Source organism: Hippoglossus stenolepis, chromosome 23, assembly GCF_022539355.2.
Source record: "Hippoglossus stenolepis isolate QCI-W04-F060 chromosome 23, HSTE1.2, whole genome shotgun sequence".
NCBI classification, from domain to species: Eukaryota; Metazoa; Chordata; class Actinopteri; order Pleuronectiformes; family Pleuronectidae; genus Hippoglossus; species Hippoglossus stenolepis.
Genome location: NC_061505.1, coordinates 11,392,236 through 11,416,519, shown reverse-complemented (window position 1 = coordinate 11,416,519; position 24,284 = coordinate 11,392,236). Strand labels below are relative to the sequence as shown.

Below are 24,284 nucleotides of genomic sequence, written 5' to 3'. Positions count from 1 at the left end.
TAGCGGGTGTTAGTGGGTTTTTTTCACCAGCGGGAAAACGGGCTTTAGTTGATCAACATGTCATGTTTGGAATCAGCCTTAATTCTGCCAAACTAAAGAGACGATAATTTACCAAACAAAGATTTCCAGCTTTCTCCCTCTATCCTCTTCTTCCATGTCCTCATCAAACTCTCATCCATCCCACCATTCCATCCATAATAGAGATGTTCGGCGGTATCTGGGTATCCGCGCCTCCCAGAGAGACTCAAACTCTCATCAATTCACATTACGGCTCCGTCCATATGCTCCCTCTCCGTCTCCTCCTCACCATTCTCGCTCTCCCTCCGTCCCACACAAATGTACCTCTCTCTCCGGCTCTGTAGACCCTGTCAAAGACCACTTTCTGCAGCTCTTCTCCAGGGTATATGGTTCTTTAATGAAGACAGTAATAATGGTTATGGGTATTTTAAAACGGTCTGTCTGCCCTTTGCACTGACGGGAGCATGCAAAGATAATGCTGAGATTCTATTAACTAATGATCATTGGTTATTAATTCCTAGAACAGTTTAAGATGACAATTATTCTGCCAAAGATACTACAGGAATTAGATAATTTCCTGAAAAATGACTGTCTCACGGATATAAAGTTATAGAAATTAAAATATTATCCCAAAAAAGGGGAATAAAGTATTGATTCAGTAATATTTCATAGTAATACGATTTTTTTTTTACGCAAGACCTCAAGTTTAACCTGCTAAATGAGCTTCAAACAGGCTTGTAGCAGCATTGAAGAAGTCCTATTCGATTGCAGAGCTGATCAAAGATAGGGTCAAAATGAAAAGAACACAGCGGGAGTCAAATTTTAAAAGCTCCTGAATCTTTTATTCTAAAATTCGTCAGATGGAGCGGCACTCTGAAGATGTAAGCGAGACATGCCGAGCGCAACAGGTCAACGGGATGAAGCCGCTGCTCCGTCAAATACTTCGGCCAAGCCAGGGTTGAATTGATGTTTTATAAACTTCTGAACATGTGTTTCACGTTACATACAGTTGGGTGTTTCTGGGCGACGCAGCATACAGGGGTGCTGATTGCTCCAGCAGCATGGTGGAAAACGATAGCCGCCGCAGCCCCTTCGCTGTGCGGGTCCTCCACAGAAGAAGAAAAAAAACAAAACATTCATCATAGCAAGTGATTTAATCCAGCACTGCAGCTTGAAATAATATTTCCCTTAAAGTAGGTAAAACAGTCTGTCAGCGGGCGGGATGAGATAATTCTACATTTCCAAATCTTTAGATTTTCTTCACAATAAAGAAGCTTTTTCTTTTTTTTATTATTCTTTGGAGACTTAATCGCACAAAATGCGTTCGGAACAAAGATATTTATGGTGCAGAGATTTAGCTGAAATTTACATTTGTTGCTTTTTGTTTAAAGATTCCATGTGGGCTTAAATGTGTGTGTGTGTGTGTGTGTGTGTGTGTGTGTGTGTGTGTGTGTGTGTGTGTGTGTGTGTGTGTGTGTGTGTGTGTGTGTGTGTGTGTGTGTGTGTGTGTGTGTGTGTGTGTGTGTGTGTGTCTTTGCTCATTGTGGCATTCTTTGGAAAGCACCTCTCCAGCAAATGAGACCCAGCGGATTTACTTTAGACAGCTACTAGATGGCCTGCAGGTGTTGCAGCTCAGCGGGTGTGGGTGTGTGTGTCTGTGTGTGTGTGTGTGTGCACGCTTGGACCATACGGAGTGTGTATTGCTCCCGTAGCCGATTGGTTTGCACACTGTTTAGTGTGCGTGCTCCCCTGCCGTGCGTCTGACAGTGTGTGTACATTAAAAAGAGGCGGGTGGGGCAGGGCCGGGCCGGGTTGGAGGGGTGGGGGGGGACTCGGGGCCCCTGTCTGTGTGATTACGCTGTGTATACCATGAGATTAGTGCAGACAGCTTTATGCACAAGGCCCGCGATAAATCTCCCCCCGCCACAGAGTCGGATACCACCGTCGTTTATTATTCCCTAATAGATCGGTGCTGTGGTGTCTCTCCTCGCCTTCCCGCTCGCACCAGGTCGTGGTTAGCTCAAGGACACAACCCCCCCTCAGAGGAGGGAGGAGGTCAAAGCTTAGGATAGTTTGGAGTAAATCTTTCACACTGATTTGGGTGTAGTTTAGTTTGTACTCTGAGCCAGCTTCCAGTGTCCTTCCTGTTCATTCTTTCTCCTGTCTGGTGGCGACCTGTCCGAGTTCTTGCTCTGTCTTTGTCCGTATGGTTTTTTTTTTTTTTAGATGCTCCATATCTCGGAATCCCACCTCTCCCCTTTTTTTTCCTTCTCTCGCCTCGCTCTCTCTCCACCTTTTTTCGATTTGTCTCTCACGGACTCGGCGCCCGCACTCGTCTGCACTCCCTCCGCTCAGTATTCTCATGCTCGCGCAGACGTGCACACTTGCACACAAACACCCTCCCTTGTCTGCCCCCCACCCCCCCAACTCGCCCCATTGCTGCACCTGTGTGCCCGCCATTGGTCCGGACACGGCTCGGGTTGCCCCTGTGGAATCTGGGAAATGTTAGAGCAGTCCGATACGCCGCCCAGAGCAGGTACAGCGGTAGACAACATGCAGATGGACAAGAGAAAAGAGAGACACATGCAGGTCACACAGGAGCGCACACAGTCTGAGCCTATACCTGTGTGCATGATCTGAAATTTCTTAATTTCCTTAAATATTATTTGGATTTAGATATTGAAAACAAACAATTTTATAGTGTTTTAAATGTAAAATCCATTGTATGCCACATTGAAAGAGTGCGATGGACAGGAGTGGAAGGGTACACGGGGGATGAGTGAAGGGGGGGTGAGAAGCAGGGGGTGTGAAAGGTCTGCGGGGGAGGTCACGGAAAGTGACACTCGAGTCTTCTCAGCGCAGCTCGGGGGTCACGCCGGGGCGCTGCTCGGGTTGAGAAAATGATGTTTTTGCTTTCATAAAAGAGCTGCGGAGAAAGAAGAGAGAGTAACCCCCCTCATCTCCCTCTCTTCCTCCTCCTGCTCTCTCTCCTCTCCCCCCTCGGTGTCACCTCTGGCCCCCTCCAAACCCCCCACGCCATGTTTCAAAGTGTGGCCACATGAATGGCCCTATTGTTAACGGCTGAGAAAAAGAAAAGGAGAGAGCGAGAGAGAGAGTGGACAGCTACATGGGTGAGGGAGAGGAGGAGGAAAAAAAAAACAGACACAGAGTGAATGTCTCTCAGAGCGAAATGCGGAGCCGAGGCAAAAACGTAATGTTGCTCAGGGCTGTGTCTGAATGGGATGATTTATTTAGATGTGGTCACAGATGAACTCTACATAAAAGTTGCGAGTTCACTTCACTTCCCTCGTCCCTCTCTCCCTCCTCTCGTCTGCACTCGTCCACCGGAAGTTGGGTTCACAGGCCGCCCTGCGCCTTCGGACCAAACTCTGAAGGTGGATTTAATGCATCAGATACAGAGCGTGTGTCTGAATGAGGTTTGCTGACACAGAGGAGAGGGAAACTGTGCATTCCGAGATAAATACACACTATTTTTCTTGCCCCGCCATGTGATCAGATTGGGTCTCTCTACCCCATCCTATTCTCAGTGCACGCACGCACACACACACCATCATTCACTCTGTAGGTTAACCTGGGTTAACGCCACAAATCTGACACCCCGAGCATGGGACCTATCAGCAAATTGAGTTCTGTCGCAGGAATGTGCTGAAATTCACTCTCACTTTCTTTTCTTCCTTTCTCTAATTTGTTTTCCTCATGTCTTTTTTTTTTTTCACTCTTCGCCTCCTCATCCTCCCTGTTACATTTTAATCCTTCCGCGGAGCCCTCTCTTTGCCTGTGTTTCCTTTCTGCTTGTTCACCACTTTTCTTTTGTTGTTGCCACATACCTCGCCTGACATGTTCAATACGTTTTTTTCCACACACACTCACCCCTCCTCCCTCTCTCCCACTTCTTCTCCCACCTCCTTCTCTTTCTTTCTGTCTGTCTTTTTCGAGCAGTGCACCTGCCCAGTGGCACTTTACCTAAACACTCACACCATCGCCTCTCTCTCTCTCTCTCTCCTTCTGTCTGTGCTTGTGTTTGCTCTGCCATTCTGCAATGCAGCTCGACTGTGACTCAGGGTACCATCAGATACCACTCACAGAATGCGTCATGCAGGAAGCAAAAGGTGCTTGTTTTTGTAAGTGTGTGTGTGTGTGTGTGTGTGTGTGTGTGTGTGTGTGCGTTTGTGCGTGTGTGCGCAGGGGTTTCAGTGTTCATGTTTAGGGAAAAGCTAAACCTGTCTGTTTGGATGTGGGTGGATGTGTTTGGGCAAACCTTTTGTGTTTAGCAGGAGACCATTTTGTATGGGACTGTGTGTGAGTATGCGTGTGTGTCTGTGGGTATGTGTTTTGAAAAGATCTTTCTGTTTAGGCTTTGCCGCAGGAACCACCAGCATGTTTACAGTTCATACTCGATAAATGGTGTGAGTGCTCGCCTGTGTGAGGCAGACAGGAAGGTGAAATGTGTGTGTGTGTGTGTGTGTGTGTGTGTGTTGAGTGAAGCTGAGTGCTTACCTCTCCAGTCTGAGTACGGTCTGATAACCCCGGGTGACCTAGGTAATGAGAAGTGGAACAGTGGCTTCCCAGCAGGCCTCTGGGCCTGCCTCAGCCGATGCTCTTCCACCGTTCAGTCTGCGTTCTCCGGTTCCCCTCGGTGTGCGCCGCCAGCCAAACACGCCAACAAGATAAAGCTTACATCTCAGTTTACTGCAGGTGTGAGGCAGTTAGCGCACAGTGCTAGGAGGTAGATGTAGCCTGCATGGAGGCAAAGGATGTGGTCAGAAGATGCAGGTACAACAAGAGACTCACAAAATCCCTCCACCTCTTTGTATTACTGCACTAACGTCTCTTTTATCTTGAACATAATTTACCGCTCTACCAACTGTGTGGATCCATAATGACTTGGTCTGTAAAACATTCATCCTGCAGCCTAAAAATGTGTGTGTGTGTGGGGGGGCAATACTCAACTGGAGTGGATCGCCTTTTTTTCTTTGCAGTTTTACCCGCGTATACCACTCATTTTGGTGTAAAAGAGGTATATGACAGTGAACTTGGTCAAAATGATTAAAGATATTATGCTTTTTAGTCATCAGGAAATAGCATGCAACATGCCTGCCTACCAGCTTGTCTGGCTCGAATTGGTGCCATAGAGCCAACGCCATTGTTCCTGTGGCTTCAGTGGTGCTTACAGCTCCGGGACCTGTACCACGAAGCGAATCCAACATACCCAGGAGGATATCTTTTCGTTATCCAACTTGACTTAACCTAACATCGACCCACCTTATGGCCTGTACCACCAAGCTTATCAGCCGTCTCAGTTAATCCTGGTTTTGCTCATCCAGCCATACGAGCACATTCATGGAGAAGAGTTGGAGTTGTTAATTATGAGCGACCCCGAATTAAGTCCCCTAAGTTAATCCTGAAGTTATTGATAACCACAAATCCTGTTTCCTAGAAGAGGCCACAGGAGGCCTATGGGCAAAGGATGCGACAGCTGGCCAACATTCAACATGAGACATATAATGCACGTTTTGTACACCACAGCTTGTTTATCTCTATGGCCATGCATCTGAGAAAACGTCACTGTGATGCCATCAGGGTTATCTCAGCTAAGAGTTTGACACCTCGATATGTTAGTGGAACGTCTGTGTTAGAAAACTGTGGGAGTGGAGTTTTATGGCTGTGGGCAGTTACCTTTAACTGTCCGTGAGGGTCTAACAAAAATACTGCAAGGTTGCATTATAGGTATTGTAGGATAGGGTGTTTTTGGAGCTATACCCACACTGGGGCCTCAATGTCCGGCTCTCCGTCTTTCAATCGTAACTTATTTTTTATATCTGTTTCTTGCAAGTTCACAACTTTATGGAAATACAATATTAATTTCTATCAAATCCAATAACAAATAAAAACAAGCGTTAAAATATTTTTTTGTTTTCTAATGTTTTAGAAGAAAGATTAAGAGAAAAGAAATATTCATTTGAATTCTTTTTTTTCAGGGGAGGCCTGAAAGAAAGTCTATTTGTAGCTGAAAAGTGGACAGAATTATTTAAGGGACAAATGAAATTGATGCATGAGTAGGGTTTGTCCTTTTTTTTTTTTTTAAACCGTACAATTAGGCATCAAAATTCCCAGTCTGCTCGTGCTTTGTGATCCTGTGTCGTTTATTTTTTAATGGTCAAACAGTTGCCTGACAGCAGAACACAGAGAATAATTAATCAGGTTTGAGCGCGGCGACTCTCGGGTGTTCATGTGGATTTGATGTTCACAGAAACAGCGCTTTGAGTCAGATGTAACAGAAAATGGGCTTCTTCACATTACAGGCATTAACTTAGTCTCACTTTCACATCAGAGCGTCTGCTTTAAACACCTTATTTCTTTCTTTCCACCAGTTGTGGCATTTATCTACCAATTCCACAAACAATTCATCTTATCAGCCTTGCCTGTGTGTTGGTAAGGAACAAAGGAAGTGAAGTGTGGAATTTGGTGCGACTTGGACACCCGATGCGTTCAATATCGATCAAATTAGAATATATACAATTAGAGTAAGCCACACACGTGAACAGTGACGAAGCAAATTCAGTTTCATTTCATGAAAAACATTGACACACATTATAAAAGCTGCACTGCAGATAAACCAGGTAGCATGAACACTAGTTTTGTAAATTCACTCTGCACATAGACTGTTTCTAAAAAGTTAAGCACACAACCTCTCGCACAAACAATAAAAAGTGACAACATATTGTAGAACTGTTTGAGGAGGACTCACTAATGACAAGGAATAATTCTGAAGTAGCTCCGGAGCTTTAACACAGGACAAGAAAACAACCCATCTCAAACACTGGGCCCTGCACTAGTTTATTTCAACTGTGCGCATGGGCTACTTTCTGTTTCCCCACTGTTAGCCAAGCATGCTAGCAGCAGGTCAAAGTTAAAGTCATCGTCGGTTTCAGGAGGCAAGTTGATAACTCATAGCACTTGGCCTTATCAGCAAGAGACGGCCCTGTGCTGTGAGGGGACTGACAGGGTGTGTGAGTCATTTGTCGAGTTTATGCCGCTCTGACGGCCATACTTCATGTTCCCTGCTCCGGAAAGACCTCTGGAAGCTGCGCGGGCCACGGTGAGCCCAGCAGCCCAGCCTCGCCGCGACAACACTTTCCATGTATGCTTCTGGCTGCGGGGCTTCGTCCAACCCGGTTGGATCTGTGAAAATGAGTCAATTTCACTTTTCATATATTTCCAGTAAAACCTTCTATGTGTTTACTTCTCGGGAAGCAATTTAACGAGATTGAGACCTTGTAGCATCAAAGCTGTTCACTCAAAGCCGGGGTTGTAATATATTATGATGGCAAAAATCAACCATACTCGAGCACAGTTAAATTGAATAAAACCGTTGCATTAGAATCACTGCAGGCTGCAGACTTGTCACAGATGACAGGTGTCGCATCATGAGTTGGGCTCTAGACGAGCGAACGGCACATCCCTCATATCAGAAGAGGATGACACACTGATATCAAGGCAGCTAATTAGCAAAGTAATTAACCGCGCATATACCTGGGATGTGCATTGGCAGCTTCGTTCCGCTGATCGGCAGCGATAGGCGTCTGCGTTTTCCTCTGTGGACATGCCTCAGTTCTCAGCTTCTGAGTTTTCAGCGAGACAATTTGTATTGCAAAGGGAAAAAAGTTGCTTTGTTGTTGTTTGCAATATTTCACTCTCATTTTTCCATGCATACGTTCACATTTTTGCATACATTACACAGTCTTTCCGTTGACTTGATCACTTCACATTTGTTTTCAGGGTTTTTATTGTCTTGTTTTGGATTCTGCGTCGCCTCAAATAAACCCCAGGCTTTTATTTTCACTTTGCATTCATGTAAAGTAGATGTTAGTCTCGAAATGTACGAGATCACTCACAGAGGGTGCTTTTTGTGGGCCGGCTCACAGGAAAAACCTTATTTAATGCTTTTCATTTTGGCTTCAGACTGGTGGTTATTTTCCTCATGCGGATCATCAACTGGTGGTTATGTTCCCTTCCTTTTTTTTCGCCCCTTTCCACTTCATGGGGTCAACAGGGGATTGCCTGAGCTTGTGAGGTAAACATTTATTTGTGCAGTTCCTCTGTAAAGCACCTGTTTCCCACGAAGGAGAGAAAATAATAATGAAGTAGTAGAAGTAAGAGCGGTAAAGGACCCATCTGTTGCTCATTCAGCAGCAAGGACAGGTGGCTCTGAACTGGTTTATATTGCTTGTTGAAGGCAGCACAAGACTTTGATGAATGATTCTCTTGTCTTTCCTTCTCCCCTGCTTCCTTTCTTTCTTTCTCTTTATTAACTTGCTTCCTTTTCTTTCCTCCCTCCCTCCAGGTTCAGGGACGACAAGGGCTACATTCTGTACCCTCAGATCGGGGACCGGCTGGACCTCATCTGCCCACCGCTGGACACCGCCAGGTCCACGCCAGAGTACGAGTTCTACAAGCTCTACCTCGTGGCGAAGCGGGAGCAGGCGGACCGCTGCGAGGTCATGGGCCCCCCCAACATCGTGCTCACGTGCGACGAGCCCACCCGCGAGCGCCGCTTCACCATCAAGTTCCAGGAGTTCTCGCCCAACCTCTGGGGCCACGAGTTCAAGAGCATGCACGACTACTACATCATCGGTGAGTTTGAGGAAGTAGAACCAGCACTGGAGATTAGGGGAGGAAGTGTGTGTGTGTGTGTGTGTGTGTGTGCATGTGTTTATGAGCGTGCGCTGTGCTTTATTGCAGTGTGTGGGAGGTGATGAGGGGGTTGTTATGATTGCATGACTGATTTCTGATTGTGCCTGAGTGTGTTTGTTTATTTCACTGATGGCGGTGATGATTGGGCGGGTGTGTTCAGAATAATTAGGTTTGAGGATTGTGTGTGTGTGATCCGGTCCATGGCTGGATACAGTACGGGACATGGACTGCGACAAAATGTCCATTGCAATGAGGTCGACTTGGAGTTTTCACAACGTTTTAGGGTATTATTTTAAACACACTTAAATTAAATCCCCTGGTAAACCAAAGATAATAACACTGGACATTATTAGAATTTTTTGAAGTGTCCCAGTATATGTCCTTTTTTCTAGAAACATGGTTATATGTGCGTGTCATTGCTGTTTCTTTGTCCCGCTCGGATGCCACGCCGGCCCCGGGGGCTTGTTTACTGTTACCGCCATCCTCGCAGTGACCGCAAATAGCGAGGCAGAGTTTGTTTTGGTTTATTCAGGAGGTTTGTTTGGAGTTGGGCTGTGTCAAGACCCGATGAGGTCATCAACGCAAGCCGGGCCAAAGCGTTTGTATCGGACGGAGCAATCTGCGAGGAAAGGTCGCGTCAACCGAAACCTGCGGGCTGTTTTTAAATTCAGACGGAGAGCCGAGAGCGTTCAGCATGCACAACTGGAGAAAAGCACACACACACACACACACACACACACACACACACACACACACACACACACACACACACCGACTCACACACTCACATGCACACAAGTTTCCAGTGCAAACACAAGCAGCTTAAAAACACCTCAGGAGTGAGAGAGTGAGCAGGATAGACAAAGAGAGAGAGAGAGACCCTGTTTGATTCCCATAGCTCTCCTCCCACGCACCTGCGAGCTGTATTCACTCAGGTGTGCAAATGCTCTTTTCATTTCTTTTCATCTGCGAGTGGGAAAAAAAAAATCTAAAAACGAGGGAACGGGTAGAGCCAGGAGGAGGAGGAGGAGGAAGAGGAGGAGGAGGAGGAAGCTGGGACAAAGATGGGGAGACAGACAGACAGAAAAGAGACAAAGAGAATATGAGATCTCTGGAAGTTTGTGAAGTCCCCCGTGCCTGTTTGTTGTCTATATTTGTTCGCCCCTTTTCAGGCGCGCTCGTTTTTTCCCACTATCAGTCCTCTCATACCCTGCGTGTTTGTGAAGAGAGGTGAGGCGCTGGGCATATTTCTCCTGTATCATTATCAGTGTACAAGTATTTCTCTCCGATTAGATATGAGGAGGTGAGAGAGCCATATACTATGCTGTGTGTGTACGTGTATTGTCCGTGCACCCAGCGACCCACTGAGACAGGAATTTCGGCCCGATAAGCCGCAAGGAAAACTTCATGCCACCTGATACCTGCTGATACCTGATTCGGTGACTGACAGATGTTGAACAGCAGAACGAGAGGAGCCATCAAATATGGCTGCGAGACTCCGACACCTGTGGGATGCTTTAAAACAGATGCCCGATAGCTAAATTAAACCATTTCTTGGTTTGAAATCCATTTTATGTGTGAGCACATATGCTGACAGTTTGGATTTCTGTGTGTATTTGTCAGTGCTGTGAGATTATCCCACTGTAATGCTTGTTTGGCACATTATATATCACTGGAGAACGTTAACATGCATCTATCTACAGTACACTGAAGTTCATAAAATGCCCAATATGCACATTTCCTGAAAAATGTCCCCCTTTTTATAGAGTTGCAGCTCTCCACCACATGGACTTTTTAAGTTCGCAAGGTTGCCAGATTTTTCATGTTGTCCATATTTAGAATTCACAAAAAAACCCAAAAGACTCTGGCAGAAATCTGCTACTGGGCACCCATACATTAGTAATAACACAGCAGGTTTGAAGCTGGTTATATCATCCAGAGATTTTCTTATTGGCAGTCATGGACTGAGATGCGCTCGGTTGTGTGTCGAGGTATATTCAAGTCCCGTCGCTGTCCCCACCAGCTCTGTAGTGTCATAGGGCCGACGCTGTTTGCTTTCTTCTCAGGCATCACCCAAGTGACCAGGGTTCAAAGTTCTAATCTTGCACATAGTGATTACACGCCCACTGGTTTATTACGACTGCTTATCATGCACAGGGCCAGTGCTCATTGGAGAACGTCCGTCAGTTAACAAGTCTGTTTTCAACATCTCGACTTTGCTGCCTTGCAGAAAAGTAAATACGCTCTCTAAACACTCGCAGGACCAAAAACAGGCAGCGAAGCCAGATGCCGTCCACAGCCTGTTCTGCCCATCTCTCTCTCTCCGTACTCCCACTTGGCAAACAGCGTCCAGAGATAGAAACACCTTTATCTCCACACACAGGCCAGACGGATCGATTGACAGCTCCAGCCCAATCAATGACAGCGGCAAGGTCACACACACACAAACACGCACACACACACACAGGTTTACTCACACATTTGATGAGAGGGAGAGCTGCAGAGGTGAGGAGGCTGCAGAGTAGCCGATCGTCGAGAGCATCAGGTGCTGATAACTTATCGATAAAGGCACCAGATAGCTTTGTATATAGTGAAGCAGCGTGTCTTTTTGATCGTGTGTCCTTAATGAAGAACTGCATTCTTGTGTGTACTTAATGAGGCTGTGAGATAATTAATAACTGTTAATCCTGCCGCTCATTCGAAGCCACATATCTGCTGCAGCTTGTGTGAGCTCAACTGGCCCCTGCAGGCAGGATATCGTACGCACTTAACACTGCGCACTATAGTGTCCCTGAATGCAATCGCTGTATATGTATGCTCCTGCATGTGTGCGTTAAGGGCAGCGATGTATGCAGAAGCCTCAGGGAAATCTTGGTTTAATTAACCTATAGCATAGTGTGATTCAATTTGCACCACAGCGCAGACCGGGCAACACACACAAAGTGGGAGTGTGGCGGTGTGGAGTGGTCGGACGGCGGAGCGGCAGCAGGAAACAAAGCAGCAGAGGTTAATTTCAATGTTAAACCCATTACAGACCGCCAGTAACTCGCTTTAAGTCCACCGGGTAATCAGTTTCCGTCACACAAAATCTTTTATAATTTGATTTTCACATTGTGATCGTCAACAAGTGGTATCGTAGATCACTGCGAGAGAAAATAATCTTTGTTTCTTGAGAAAATCAAGTAATCCAAACAAAAACCCCAAGTTTCCTTTTTTTTCTGGCCTGGCTAATGCACCACAGATGCCACTGTTTTGTAATCTGATTACTCGAATCCCATTAAATGTAATTCAAAGTTTCCACGTCCCGGGGAGAGGAGAGACAGGGTGGGGAAGATTGATTAGTTACACTCATTGATTGATGTTTTCATTCATAACATGAGGTCAGAGTTCATGTAAACCCATTTCTCTGTCACCCACTCTCTCGCTCTCTCCCTCTCACCCTCGGTTTGGTCTATGTCTCTCTCCCCAAGTCTCTCTCGCTCCTTTATTTTCTCCTCATCTCTTTTACCACTCAAATTCCACTGCCACACACTCACACACACAGAGAGAGAGAGACATGCTCAGTACATCAACCCAAACCGCAGATCAAGCCTTTCACTGCTCTTAATGAATCCTTTGAAAGCAGACGCCAGGGCCTTGTGTAACACACACTCTTTGCATGCATGCACAAGAACACTTACTCATACACACACACACTCACATTCACAATCGGAGTGCGGTCTTGATGGCGTGTCTCTTATTAATGAGAACTGCAGGAGGAAACTGTCTCCGTGCAGCTGATTGGGCTTGCAGCTCAAAAGACAGCGCACACATGAGGAGAACAGAGGAGCTGCTGTTAAGACCGGCCCCTGGATGAGTTGCTCGTAAAGGGTGAGTTCACTGACATTACAAAAAAAAAATTAATTTCTCACTTAATCCTGGAGCAATCCAGCTGTGTAGATGGTTTTACTTTGGTTTTTCAGATTCTGAGTTTTTCAACTGGACCGTCTCCAGCTATTTCAGACAATACACCCAAGAAATCGTCCATGTAAGATCTGATGAAAACATGTAGTGCGGATTATCTAGTTTTTATTTTTTATTATTATTTTTATGTAATTTTTGTGAACATGTCCCTGCAGCGTTTTGCAGATTAATTCTCATGCACAAGGGGCAGTCATGTTTGTTCCTATTTGTTTACAAAGCAACACTATGTGATATTAAAAATAAACGTGCAGAGCAGGACGAGGGAGACTAAGAATCACAAAATGTAGTGAGCGGAAACATTTCACATGAAAGTAGCATCAAAGTGTCATTACATGGCATTTAATGCTGTCCTGTTCATTCTCAAATACTAATCCTGTTTACTTTATTGCCCGAAGTTGCAAACACACACACACACATTGTGCAAAAAATGGGATAAAATACATATCAAGTAATGGCTTGCAGTCAAACATGTGACTCTTTCTTTGGAGATTGAATAATGGAAGTGAAATCTGCAGTGAAGCTGAGTCACAGCAGGGAGGAGGGTGGGGTGTGTGGAGAGAGAAAAAGGAAAAAAAAGCATGTATAGTTATGGAAGGAAAGAGATGGAGGGATACGGAGAGAGAGAATAAAGGAGGATGACAACGGGGACAGAGGCAGGTTGTGTGTACTCATGTGAATGGGATGTGAGTGTCAGTTGAGACACAGACACAACATCTCATCTGAAGGGTGACACTGAAACAACGCGGTCACTTTCAATCAAGGCGGCTGCTGTCAGGGGAGGAGGACACACACACACACACACACAAATGAATGCATGCACATACCTAGACACACATGTTTGAACACACACCACCTTGCCGAAGCGAATGATTGCATGCTCACAGTCAACATACATATGACCTCATACGTGAGTGATTCCTTCCCCTCCCTCTTTCAAACACACACACACACACACACACAGACTTGCACACACGAACATTCACATGGCGGTAACCATCCCTGGTGCTCACACTAACATATGCGTGCTCACATCGCCATACGCAGGGGCTTTCTCATAAAATATGCACTCACACAGACACTGGCGTTCAAAGCAGCCTGTGGTTGTAAACATGCACAAAATTGTCTCAAAATAGCTCACGCACACATTGGCCCAAAATCCGCTCGCACAGAGATTGGTCAGTTCTGTTGCGGTGAGCGGGTCAGTCGCCGTGGGACTGCAGCGTTGTTGTTGTCGCTCGCTGAGACAGATGGCAGTGTTGTTTGTGTGCGAGTACCTGTGGGGCGGATACAGGTACGAAAGTGTGCAGGGTTTTTTGTGTGCAGCGCCGGCGTGCATGGATATGTAGGATGGACACGAAGGGGGCCGTGTTTGCGTGTGCGGATGAATGGCTCCCAGTGGTGTGTTTAGGGAGCAGCAGCCCCCGGGGGCTCTGCGGAGAGCCCGGCGCTCGCCGTCGCACAATGGCAGAGATAAACAACCGCCCCCCCGCCCCTGCCGAGCCCTCACTAAAATGAATAATAGCCGAGCTGACTGGAGTCTGCACACCTAGAAAAATAACTCTGTGTGCTTGCACGTGCTTGCATGTTTGTGTCTTTGGGTAAGGTTATCGGGTTGTGCGGAAATGTTGATGGTGTGTTGTTGCACTGTGTGTCATTTTGTGTAAATCTATTTAGATGTATGTTTATTTGATTATTGTGTATCACCCTTCGGTCTATAAGAACAAGTTTTTGTGTGTGTGTGTTTGTGTGTAGGTAGTCTAATTGTCGGACATCAAGGGGGCCTGTGCAGCGCGTGCAGACATCAATGTGTTCAATAATGCAGGGGTATTCACTGGTTTATTTATCAGGGTTAAGCTGAAATAAATGACACAGAATCCAGTTGAGGGCGGAGGGAAGGACAGAAGAAGGGGAGGAGAGGGGAGGGGGAGAAAAAGCGAGAGAGATGAAGAGAGAGAAGGATGGGGAACGACAGCGAAACGCAGAGTGAAATAGAGGAGAGAGAATAGACAATGAAGGAGAGGAAGCGGAGAGAAGCACTGCACTGCAGCCTAAATGAGCTGCACCTCTCCGCCACTCTGCGTTAGTCTGTGATTTCTCCCCCCACCCCCGAATCCCCGTGTACATACGTGCACGGTGCGCGGCACACAACTTTGTTTGTGACTGCGGCGAGGAGTGCCAAAGTGTGAGACTCGAGGAAAGGATGGAGGCATAGAAAGCAGCTGGGTGGAAGAGATGGGGGGGGGAATCCAGGGACTCAGAGAAATCTATATCTGCTGAATATTTGATCAAGTTTAAGCCCTCTGATTTGAGCCTCCTGCCAGGCTCTAAAGAAACCACAGACACGGGAGAGAAGAGGAAGAGCTGCAGGAAGGGGATGGAAGAGAGGGAGAAACAAGATGACCACAGTGAGGGGATTAAGGCTAGGCCCGCGGTTTGTTTTCTACAGAATAATCCCTCTGAAATGGAAATGCTTGTGTGGCACTATATATCTCCTCCTTACTTTGGGCATAGATAAAGAGATAACCTTGAGTACCTGTGGGGAAAGTGCTCAAGCAAACAGGGGGAGTTTTCAACAGTTTTTGTGTTAAAACCCTACCCAAACCAATACAAACAAAAACACAATAATTACTGTTTCTTTAGTGTTATATTAATGGCCATTTGAGAGTTAAGTCAAACTTATTCCAAGGGATGCTGAAAAAACGAAACAACCAAAACCTGAGGTGTTAAGATGTTTTTTTTAATCGATATTTTACCCCTTTGTTTAAAAAAACAATCTGTCCGCATCACATTCGTTTCACAAAATGTCGAGAACACAAGAACGACTACAAACACTCAAACCAGCATGCCGGGCCAGTAGGTGGCGATAAAGTCTACATCAATGTTCTGTCAAACACCAAAGAAGCATTGTGAGCATGCTCAGTGAGCTTATTCTCCTTTGGCGTAGTTGTGGCTGTGTGGGCATGTGCAAATTAAGCTGTGATGTCATTGTTAACTCCATGTAGAAAATCTGCACTTTGGAAGGCGTTTGTAAAAATATCTTTTAGTGACTTAAACGCTGTTTGCTTGTGGACGAGAGGCACAAACACATATTTTGCAAAATATCCACATTAGTGTGGACCGGATGAAAAAACTGTGAAGGGAGAAGTTTTGGGATATGAAACACTGCTACTACATGAAGCGAGGTTTTGGGAATTTGGGCCCTACCCACCTATCTCTAAGAACTGCTGAGCTTTTTGAACTGCTGCTATTCTCCATTACTAATTTCAAAACAGCTATAGGCCAGCTCCCACTTATCCTGACCACAAGGATTCGGTTTCAGTCTTGGACTGAACTCCCGAAAATCTCCAGACACTCTCCGGAGGGGCTGAATGTGAGAATGCAAATGTATGTTGCTGGAAAACGTCTCTACACAGAGCTGCTCCCTCTTTATCACCCTTACTGTAAGCGGCAACGCACAAGAGAAGTTGTTACACATTTCTCAACTTTCAAAGGCCTTCACATCTGTTGTGGCCCTCACGGGACGTGCCTCGAGTTCGCTTCTAGCCAACCCCGGACAACTATTTTGAGCTGGACCTGAGACTGCTTCTCGGGCCCACAACACATTTTTCACACTCCACCAAACACATCACATTCCTTGGGCAAACGGCCTCAGTTAAACTCTCATGCGTGAAAATAGCCTCAAATAAAGTGCAAAAGTGGAAAATGGAATAGAATAGGTCAGCAGGGGTTTGGTGCAATGGATCCAACTAATTTCCCCACTAGAGATAAAGTACGTCTGCGACTTTCAATGAGAATGGTGGAAAAGATGACTCTATTTAAAAGAATAGAACTCAACTGAAGTGTTTTTTTAAATGATTAAGCCTGAGATTCCCCCGAGCTTCGCCGTCCACCGTATGTATCTTCATTAAACACCCATACTTACATACCGTAGACGCCGGAACAAATGTGCAACATACTGTATATTGACATCTTTATTGTGGGATACAAATGAGGTCAAGGCATTTCTGGCAAAGATAATAGGGGAGAGGAGAGGGACGAGAGTGAGCTGATATAAAGTGACACTGGGAGAGAGCGAGGGATATTTTGGCAAGGGAAAAAAAAGAGGAGAGAGAGAAGAGAAAGAGGAGGGTACAGCAAAAAAAAAAAGATGTGTGCTGGGTGTGAGTAAGAGAAAGTGACAGATCGCCTGGCCGATTTAGGTCAGCAATCAGCCGCACTACTGTCTGCGAGATTGGATGTGTGTGTGTGTGTCTGTGTGTCTGTGTGTGTCTTTTGATATGTGCGTGATTTTGGTTGACTGCTTATGCACACTGTGTGTATGTGTGTGGGCGGTCGGTCGGTGCATTCGTGGGTGTTTGTGTGCGATTGCGTGTCACGTTTGTGTGTGTGGGTCTGTTTGGAAGGCTGACTGTGTAGTCTGTGAGAGTTTGTGTTTGTAGTTGTGTTTGCAGGGTGGGGGTTGATTGCGTGAGCGAGTGTGAATACGTCTCTCCTGTTAAAGGTCAGACAAGAAGAATCCCTCCCTAATTGGATTGGGCCTGGTTAACATTGTATGATTCATTTAACCTTCCTACACTGTCTGTCTGTCTCACACACTAGCGCACACAAACACACGGATACACAAACTTTTCTCGTTTCCCCCCCCCCCATCGCAGCTTGACACACAAAAGCGTCATTGTGCCGCTGCCGTCTGCCGAGGAACCTTCTGCAGAGGGATGTGTTTCCCTGACAGTCAGACATGGGGGGAGTTCAAAACAAGCGCACCTCTCAGCTGACCTCTGCCATCAGTAGAACGCATTAGCCTGCTAATATAGCCTTGATTTAGTGCCCGGGTTCAAGCAAACATGACCCCTGGTCAACATAGCGAACGTGGTCACATCTGCGTAGCCCTACACAGGCATGTGTGTGTGTGTTTGCTTACACACACTAACTTTGTGTTGAAAGTTTTCCATCTGTTCTCCCCTTTTTCAGTTAATTGAATGTTTCATCGATTTAGGTAATATACGCTTATTCTTTGTGGGACTAAAATTTAAAAACACGGTTAGCCTAGCTTAGTGTAAAGACTGTAAACGAAGGCAAACTGAAACAAACTTTCCGGCCTAAACTGTTCTTTTACACAATGCATCTTTCTGAAAGGGACTAACAGCTTGCTTTCAGACATGCACTGAACTCCGGACATTTTCAGAAGGGAGGTAAATGTCTGAGTCGGTTCCTCCTGGCATTTTCTAGAACTTGTCCAAGTGAGGTTCTCTATTTCTTACAGGCACGATCTTTGCCATGTGTGCGAGAGACGATGGTGGAGCTGGGCAGTAGGATATGGAAACAAAGAGGGCGAACGGATGAAGTAAATTACAAGGAAAGAGATGAGCTAGAATAACTTGAGCACGCAGGAGAGAAAGAGCGGAGGAAGGGTTGGCGGTGCTGAGCTGTGGGGAGACAGTAGAAGAAGACAGTGTTGACACTCGGCAGAGCGCGAGGGCCCACGGCTCAAAGATACAAGGACGAACAATCAGCTGCAAATCCTTTCTAACCACCATTTAAGCAGCCCTAATTACCCCAAAAAACTGCACAAAGAACATCATTATCACTCGGCGCTCGTGCACGTGCCTGTTGTGTCCGTGCGTGCATGTGCGCTCCACTTGTTTATTGAAGAGTGATTCATTAGCGGACTGGCTGTTTACTTGTTCTTGACTAATCGTCATTGTTGGGAGATACTTTGGGTGCATTTCACAAATACAACACGGCATTTTGTGCGATTTTGTACCCCCCACCTCTCGCTGTCAGAGCCATAATCCTTCCCTTCCACACACACACACACACACACACACACACACACACACACGCACACCCCACCCTACCTACACTCTCTTAACCTGGCTTATTTTTACTCTCGGCTCAACTCGTGCCAAAACAGCTTAATCTGATGCATGTTGTCCACTCAGGAGAGACCAAGGGTTTGATAATCATTTATAATGCGGCGGGCGTTCCGGCCAAAAAAGCTGGGAAGTGGAACGAGCGGTGGAACTAATGATCCTGATGTTGTCACGGTCCAAGTAAGTCTGTGTGGAGGTGCTGCAGGGCCAGACGGGGGCGAGGCCTGACGGTCGCGATCCGGCGGCAGGGTTTAGCGTGTTGAATGTCACAGGGAGCGGCGCACTGAGTGAATGATACAGTGAAGAGTTTCAGCTGAAGACGGCTTCAAGTAGTCCCCGTAGTTCAAATATTAATCCTCTCTTTTCCCTCTGGAGGGGCTTATCGTCCACATTAGTACCACACATCGGGCTGCCGCTGTACGCGCTGATTATATATTGATGGGGTGGGGGGGGGTTTGGTATATAATTGAAAACCCACCTCGTGGAGGGGAGTGCTCGGTCTCGTTTCTCCACTTCAGACTACCTCAAGTGGGAGGGGGTGTGTGTGTGTGTGTGTGTGTAATATGGCCTTTTGTCCGCCTGTATCCAGCTTTAGATCCGGGCTCCAGCCCTGCTAACCACTGGTTTAATATATGCAATTAAGAAGCTAATTAGAGTAATTAATTCAGCCAGGGCCAAGGCCCAGCCTGGCCCCTATTCACAGCTTAGGAACTGCCATAATCCCCCTCCCTCCACACACACACACACACACATGAACACATGCACACCCGAATTACACAAAAAATAACACACACTCAGACACCACCAAACCCTCATTATGAGCGGGGTCTTTGTTGACTCTGTGTGTGTGTGTGTGTGTGTGTGTGGTGCCAGAGAAGTCGGAGATGAAGAAAAGGGTGTAAATAAAGACAGAGAAAAAGTGAGGCAGTCAGTCCAGCATAATGAGTGAAAACAGTGAACTAATTCATTGGCACCTCCAGCCTCGCTCGGCTGCTCTCTTGGTGGCGCTGCGAGAGAAGAGGTGCCCTGTTGTGGCAAATGGCGTCTTACCTCATCTGTAGCAACAGCTCTGCTGTCATTGCCTCTGGAAGCCAGCCGGCTGGGAGGAAAGACAAGGTTTAATGGTGAATGCCCGGCCTGTTTTATAGGTTTAACCTTTATTTATCCGGGTTTGTCCCTTTTGAAGATTTAAGATCTGGTTTTACAAGCCTGACTTTGCCAAGAAAGCACTATTACATTATTGCAGATCCATTTCAAATTATTTGGAGCTAAAATTAAGACTAAGGTGCTGTTTTTTCTTATATTTTACAATATAACAAGGCGCACCGGGTAGTTTGTTAGTCTTTAGTGATTCATACGCACACCATAAACCTTTGATAGCTTGCATTTGGCTCCGCTCTTTGCTGTGAGGAAGAAGAGAGCAAGTAATTCCAGGTTTGTTATTTTGGGAGCGTGATTAAGAAAATGTGTGATGAATGGAAGATTAGAGGAGCAGGGCAGATTTACGGGACTTGGAGAACGCCGCCGTAAACGGATTACCGGCTAAAGTAATCGAAGAAGTTTTGGCGGCGACGCTCGGGAAGAAAAAGGTCGCTCAGCCCACAAATGTGACACCGAGTGACAAATTAGTCATAGTTTATTTGGGGCTGTTGCGTTACACGAGGGATATGTGCTAGCTTTCTTTTCCTTCGAGTGAGTGCTGTGGAACTGATATTTTTAGTGCCCCTCACTGACGTGGACGTTGAGGTGCACTCTTTTTGACCTCCGAGAGGCGGGAGTACATCACACTTATATCAATCCACCAAATCTGCTCATGTTATGTGAGGGTTTGTCAGTTGATGAGTGGAAAACTGCTCCCATCTGCCATGTTTTGGCATGCTGCGGTAGTTTCTTTTAAAGCCAGGCCTCTAAAAGAGCTGCATGCAGTCCTTGGAGGTAAGAGTAGTTGGCTTGTGATCCTGCGGGAGCTCGGTGTGTGTGTGAATGGCACATTTGAAATATGAATTATCCTGAGCTGTTTTCACACTTGACCCTGTTAAAAGTTTCACCCAGATGGGAAACTCTGACTCTCTTCCACTTTTCTTTGTGTTATTCTGTTTCTGTCGTTCTGCGCATCTGTCACTGCGTCTCGCAGCTCACTTCCTGCATGGCGCACTTATGACTTTTTTAGTTGCTCTCTCGCCCTCTTTCAGCTCAAGACAGCACCGGAAAAAAGTGAGCCGAGCAGAGATACATGCATTCCTTTTGCTATCAGATATGGCAGCGGGGAAGAAAGACTTCCTCTTGCTAATTTCACATGCAGGACTCCCAAGATGAAATCTGAAAAATATATTATTTTCCCATAGGTTTCCAGATCAAGACAAAATGTGGAATAATACACTTACAAGAGAATTTTAGATTTCAACTACATAAAATCCGATTTCTTACATAAATTACATGTTGCGGCCGAATGTTTTTAGATTTTTACTTGATTGATCAATGAGATCAACTGGTGATAGCTGTGAAATATTTTTTCGGGTTGGCCCTCCATACAGACATGGATGTATGCTGCAGCCTGACTGGTTGGTGCAGGGAAAGAACTGTGAGGCAGTAAATCTTGCTTTTATCTTAATGGTGGATGAGCAGGTACGTTTCAGTGTGTCCCTCACGGATCGAACCTGCGACCTTTTCATTTTCCAGGTCAGTCACTCATCAATCGAGTTCTCTCAGAATCTTGACTCTTTAATAAGTATCATTTAGTTACTGTTTTACAGCAAGCACGTACCTGTGAAACACTTAGAGCTGTTTTTAGATATGAACAATTGGATCTGGACATTATCCAGACACAGCAGGAGATTGTTGAGGCCAGATGCGTTTACAACAACAGGAAAATGTCCGCAACATTCAGGTGAAGGGTCAATTTAGTGGTGGAAATAACATTTTTAGGGTTAAAGCCCATCGACAGCATTGGCCCTTATCGCCGAAAACTCTCGTCATTCTAAGTTGAAATATTCGTCTGTGTCTTCTACGTGTTTGGCTTCTGTTTTTCATCTTGAAAGATTTGTCTTGTGTTAGAAACGTCAGGAACACGCCTACTGAATTCTCCGGACATCCTGTTGTATTATCACATGGGCTCAGTTGGACATTGTCTGGACGTTTTACCCGAGGGTTGGCAGGAATAACTCATTCGTGTCCTCACTTCGGCAAAGTTTCTGGACAATGTCCGGAGTTCAGATGCCAGCTCGTCACATAGGAATGTTCTGCAGAACTTTTACTGTTTGACTTACGACTGTTGCACAGGTTTGTTTAAGCATGTTTTTATCTACATTGACAGACTTGGTGTTGTGTGATCTACTTTGGTAGTGTGAGAATGATCTTATCAGGCAATAAAGCTTGTTGAACTTGAAAACCAAGGTGGCAGAAAGAGGCAGACGGATATCTCTCAGCTGCCAGATGAAATAAACTAAATCAAACAGCCAAGTATGCAAACAAACCTCAGGACAGCACCAGAGAAACCTTGTACTAATGAGCACATGCACACATGCACACACACACACACAGGTTTTTCCAGTCCCACTTGCACAAGACATCCGCGGATGATTTCACTTAAGCAAACAAGACGAGCAGATTAGATGCTAAAAACACACATTTGGGGAGGAGACTGCAACACACACACACACACACACACACTTGCATGCATCAACCTAAAGACACACTCCATGATGGGAAAAAGAGATTCAACGCTCACATTAACACACTTCAAAACTGAAGACAGAATGATGTATACGGAGTGCAAACACACCCACCACTCTGAAAAGAAGAGACAAGCATAAGCATGCATGTACACACATACACACACACATACATACACACACACACACACACACACACACACACACACACACACACACACACAGTAAGAAAGAGACAGAAAGCCATACAGCTAAGCACACAGCTTCTAGCAGGCTGCTTTAATCAAAGAGAAGCTAAACAAACACAACTGTCATCACTCTCTTTCTCTCACATATAAAATATATACACACACACACACACACATCCAGTATACACGCACGCACACACACACACACACTACACACAGTATATAATTGCCCTATGCTTTCTGCTGTCCATCATCTTCCCCTTCATATCTCACCCTTCTTCTTTCCACTTTCTCTCTCTCTCCTATCTCTCCCTCGAGCAGTATGCAGGCACAGATGTCAAGATGTATTATTTCGGCTGGCTGGCTCCCATGTTGTGTGTGTGTGTGTGTGTGTGTGTGTGTGTGTGTGTGTGTGTGTGTGTGTGTGTGTGTGTGTGTGTGTGTGTGTGTGTGTGTGTGTGTGTGTGTGTGTGTCCTGCTTTCCTCTTTGGAAACACACAACAATGGTGTGGGGGTGGTGAGGAAGACAAAGGAGGCCTTACTGGTAAAGATGAGTAAAACATATCTGAATTCCATCGTCCTCATGGACCAAAGCACACATTATAAAGGGCACACACTCATAGATACATGACTTCAGTATTCCAGTATTGCCGTCATGGTTCAAGGACATTTAAGGCAACCACACACACACACACACACACTTGTACTCTGTATTGAATCTGTGTTGATCCATTAGAAGGACCTCCGTGCTCGTCAGGATTGTGTTGTAGCCGAGTCTTGGCTTGTGCATTTAAACACTGAAATGCAGCCAGGTTTAAAGTGCCCTGTGTGTGTGCGTGTGTGCACAGTATTTACAGTGTATGCAATGAGAGACGGAAACTTGAGAGGAAAAGAAAAGGAGAGCCTGCTTTCTAGGTCCCCCAGTGTTTTCATGGTCTGTGAATTTGGGCCCCTAGGATCTAAAATGTATGGCGGCTGTGGAGTAAGAGAATAATTGCAATATAGTGACAGTGTACGCCTTCAACAGATCAGCTACGTATAAAGAAAAGAGAGTTTTGACTCAGCATCACATGATCATTAGTTAGTGTTGGAGGACGCTTCTTTGAAATTATAGCCCCTGAAGTCGTCCATTTACAGCAATGCTATATTTATTACACCTATGTCATACTGATATACTTATTTATTGAATATAATTCAAATTTATTATTTCATTGAAAGTAGTAAGCTACACTACAAACTATTCAGGCAAGTCATTTTTATATATTTAAGTGGACATGTTTTAACAAAAGATGAAATATAGCGATATAGCTTTTGACTTAGCAAGAGGATTCACACTTAAATTCATGTTGATGGGTACTTTTAATACTTAGTATACGTACATTTGAAGGCAAGTACTTAGGCTACTAACTTTTACACAACTAAAAAAGTTGATGTGGTACATTTACTGGAGTACATGTTTGTCTATTTCTACTTTTACTTAAGTAAAATGTTTGAGTATTTCCTCCACTACACTTTCGAGCAATTCTAGTACTACTACTGCAGTTACTCTGGCCTATTTGTACAGCACGTTCACAGTAATACAGTTGTATTACTAAGTAAGTACTAACATAAAAGATAACCCACTAATTAGTCCTACAAAATGACTACATCCTGACCTCTACATTTATTAACAACTCTGTACCATCATTATATTTTATTGAGCTTCTCCACCCACGATCAAATCTTGTTTGATTTTGGTTCTTGCTCGATATCTGCCACTTAATCAAGACCCAACATTTTGCCCAGTCTTCGATTAGGATCTATTTTCCTATTCCTGGCCAACCCGCAATAAAGCGCTGCCAAGAGTTCGAGCAGCC

At 45.4% G+C, this 24,284-nt stretch overlaps 1 protein-coding gene across 2 annotated transcripts in view; it reads left to right on the top strand.

Moving 5' to 3' along the window:
* The window catches only part of efnb3b (ephrin-B3b), an 80,506-nt gene that overhangs the window by 31,964 nt on the left and 24,258 nt on the right, over positions 1-24,284 (top strand). For both annotated transcript variants that reach the window (XM_035149395.2, XM_035149394.2), the window contains exon 2: positions 8,384-8,673. In XM_035149395.2, the coding sequence (XP_035005286.1) occupies positions 8,384-8,673 (290 nt within the window). The remainder of the gene's footprint in view (positions 1-8,383; positions 8,674-24,284) is intronic.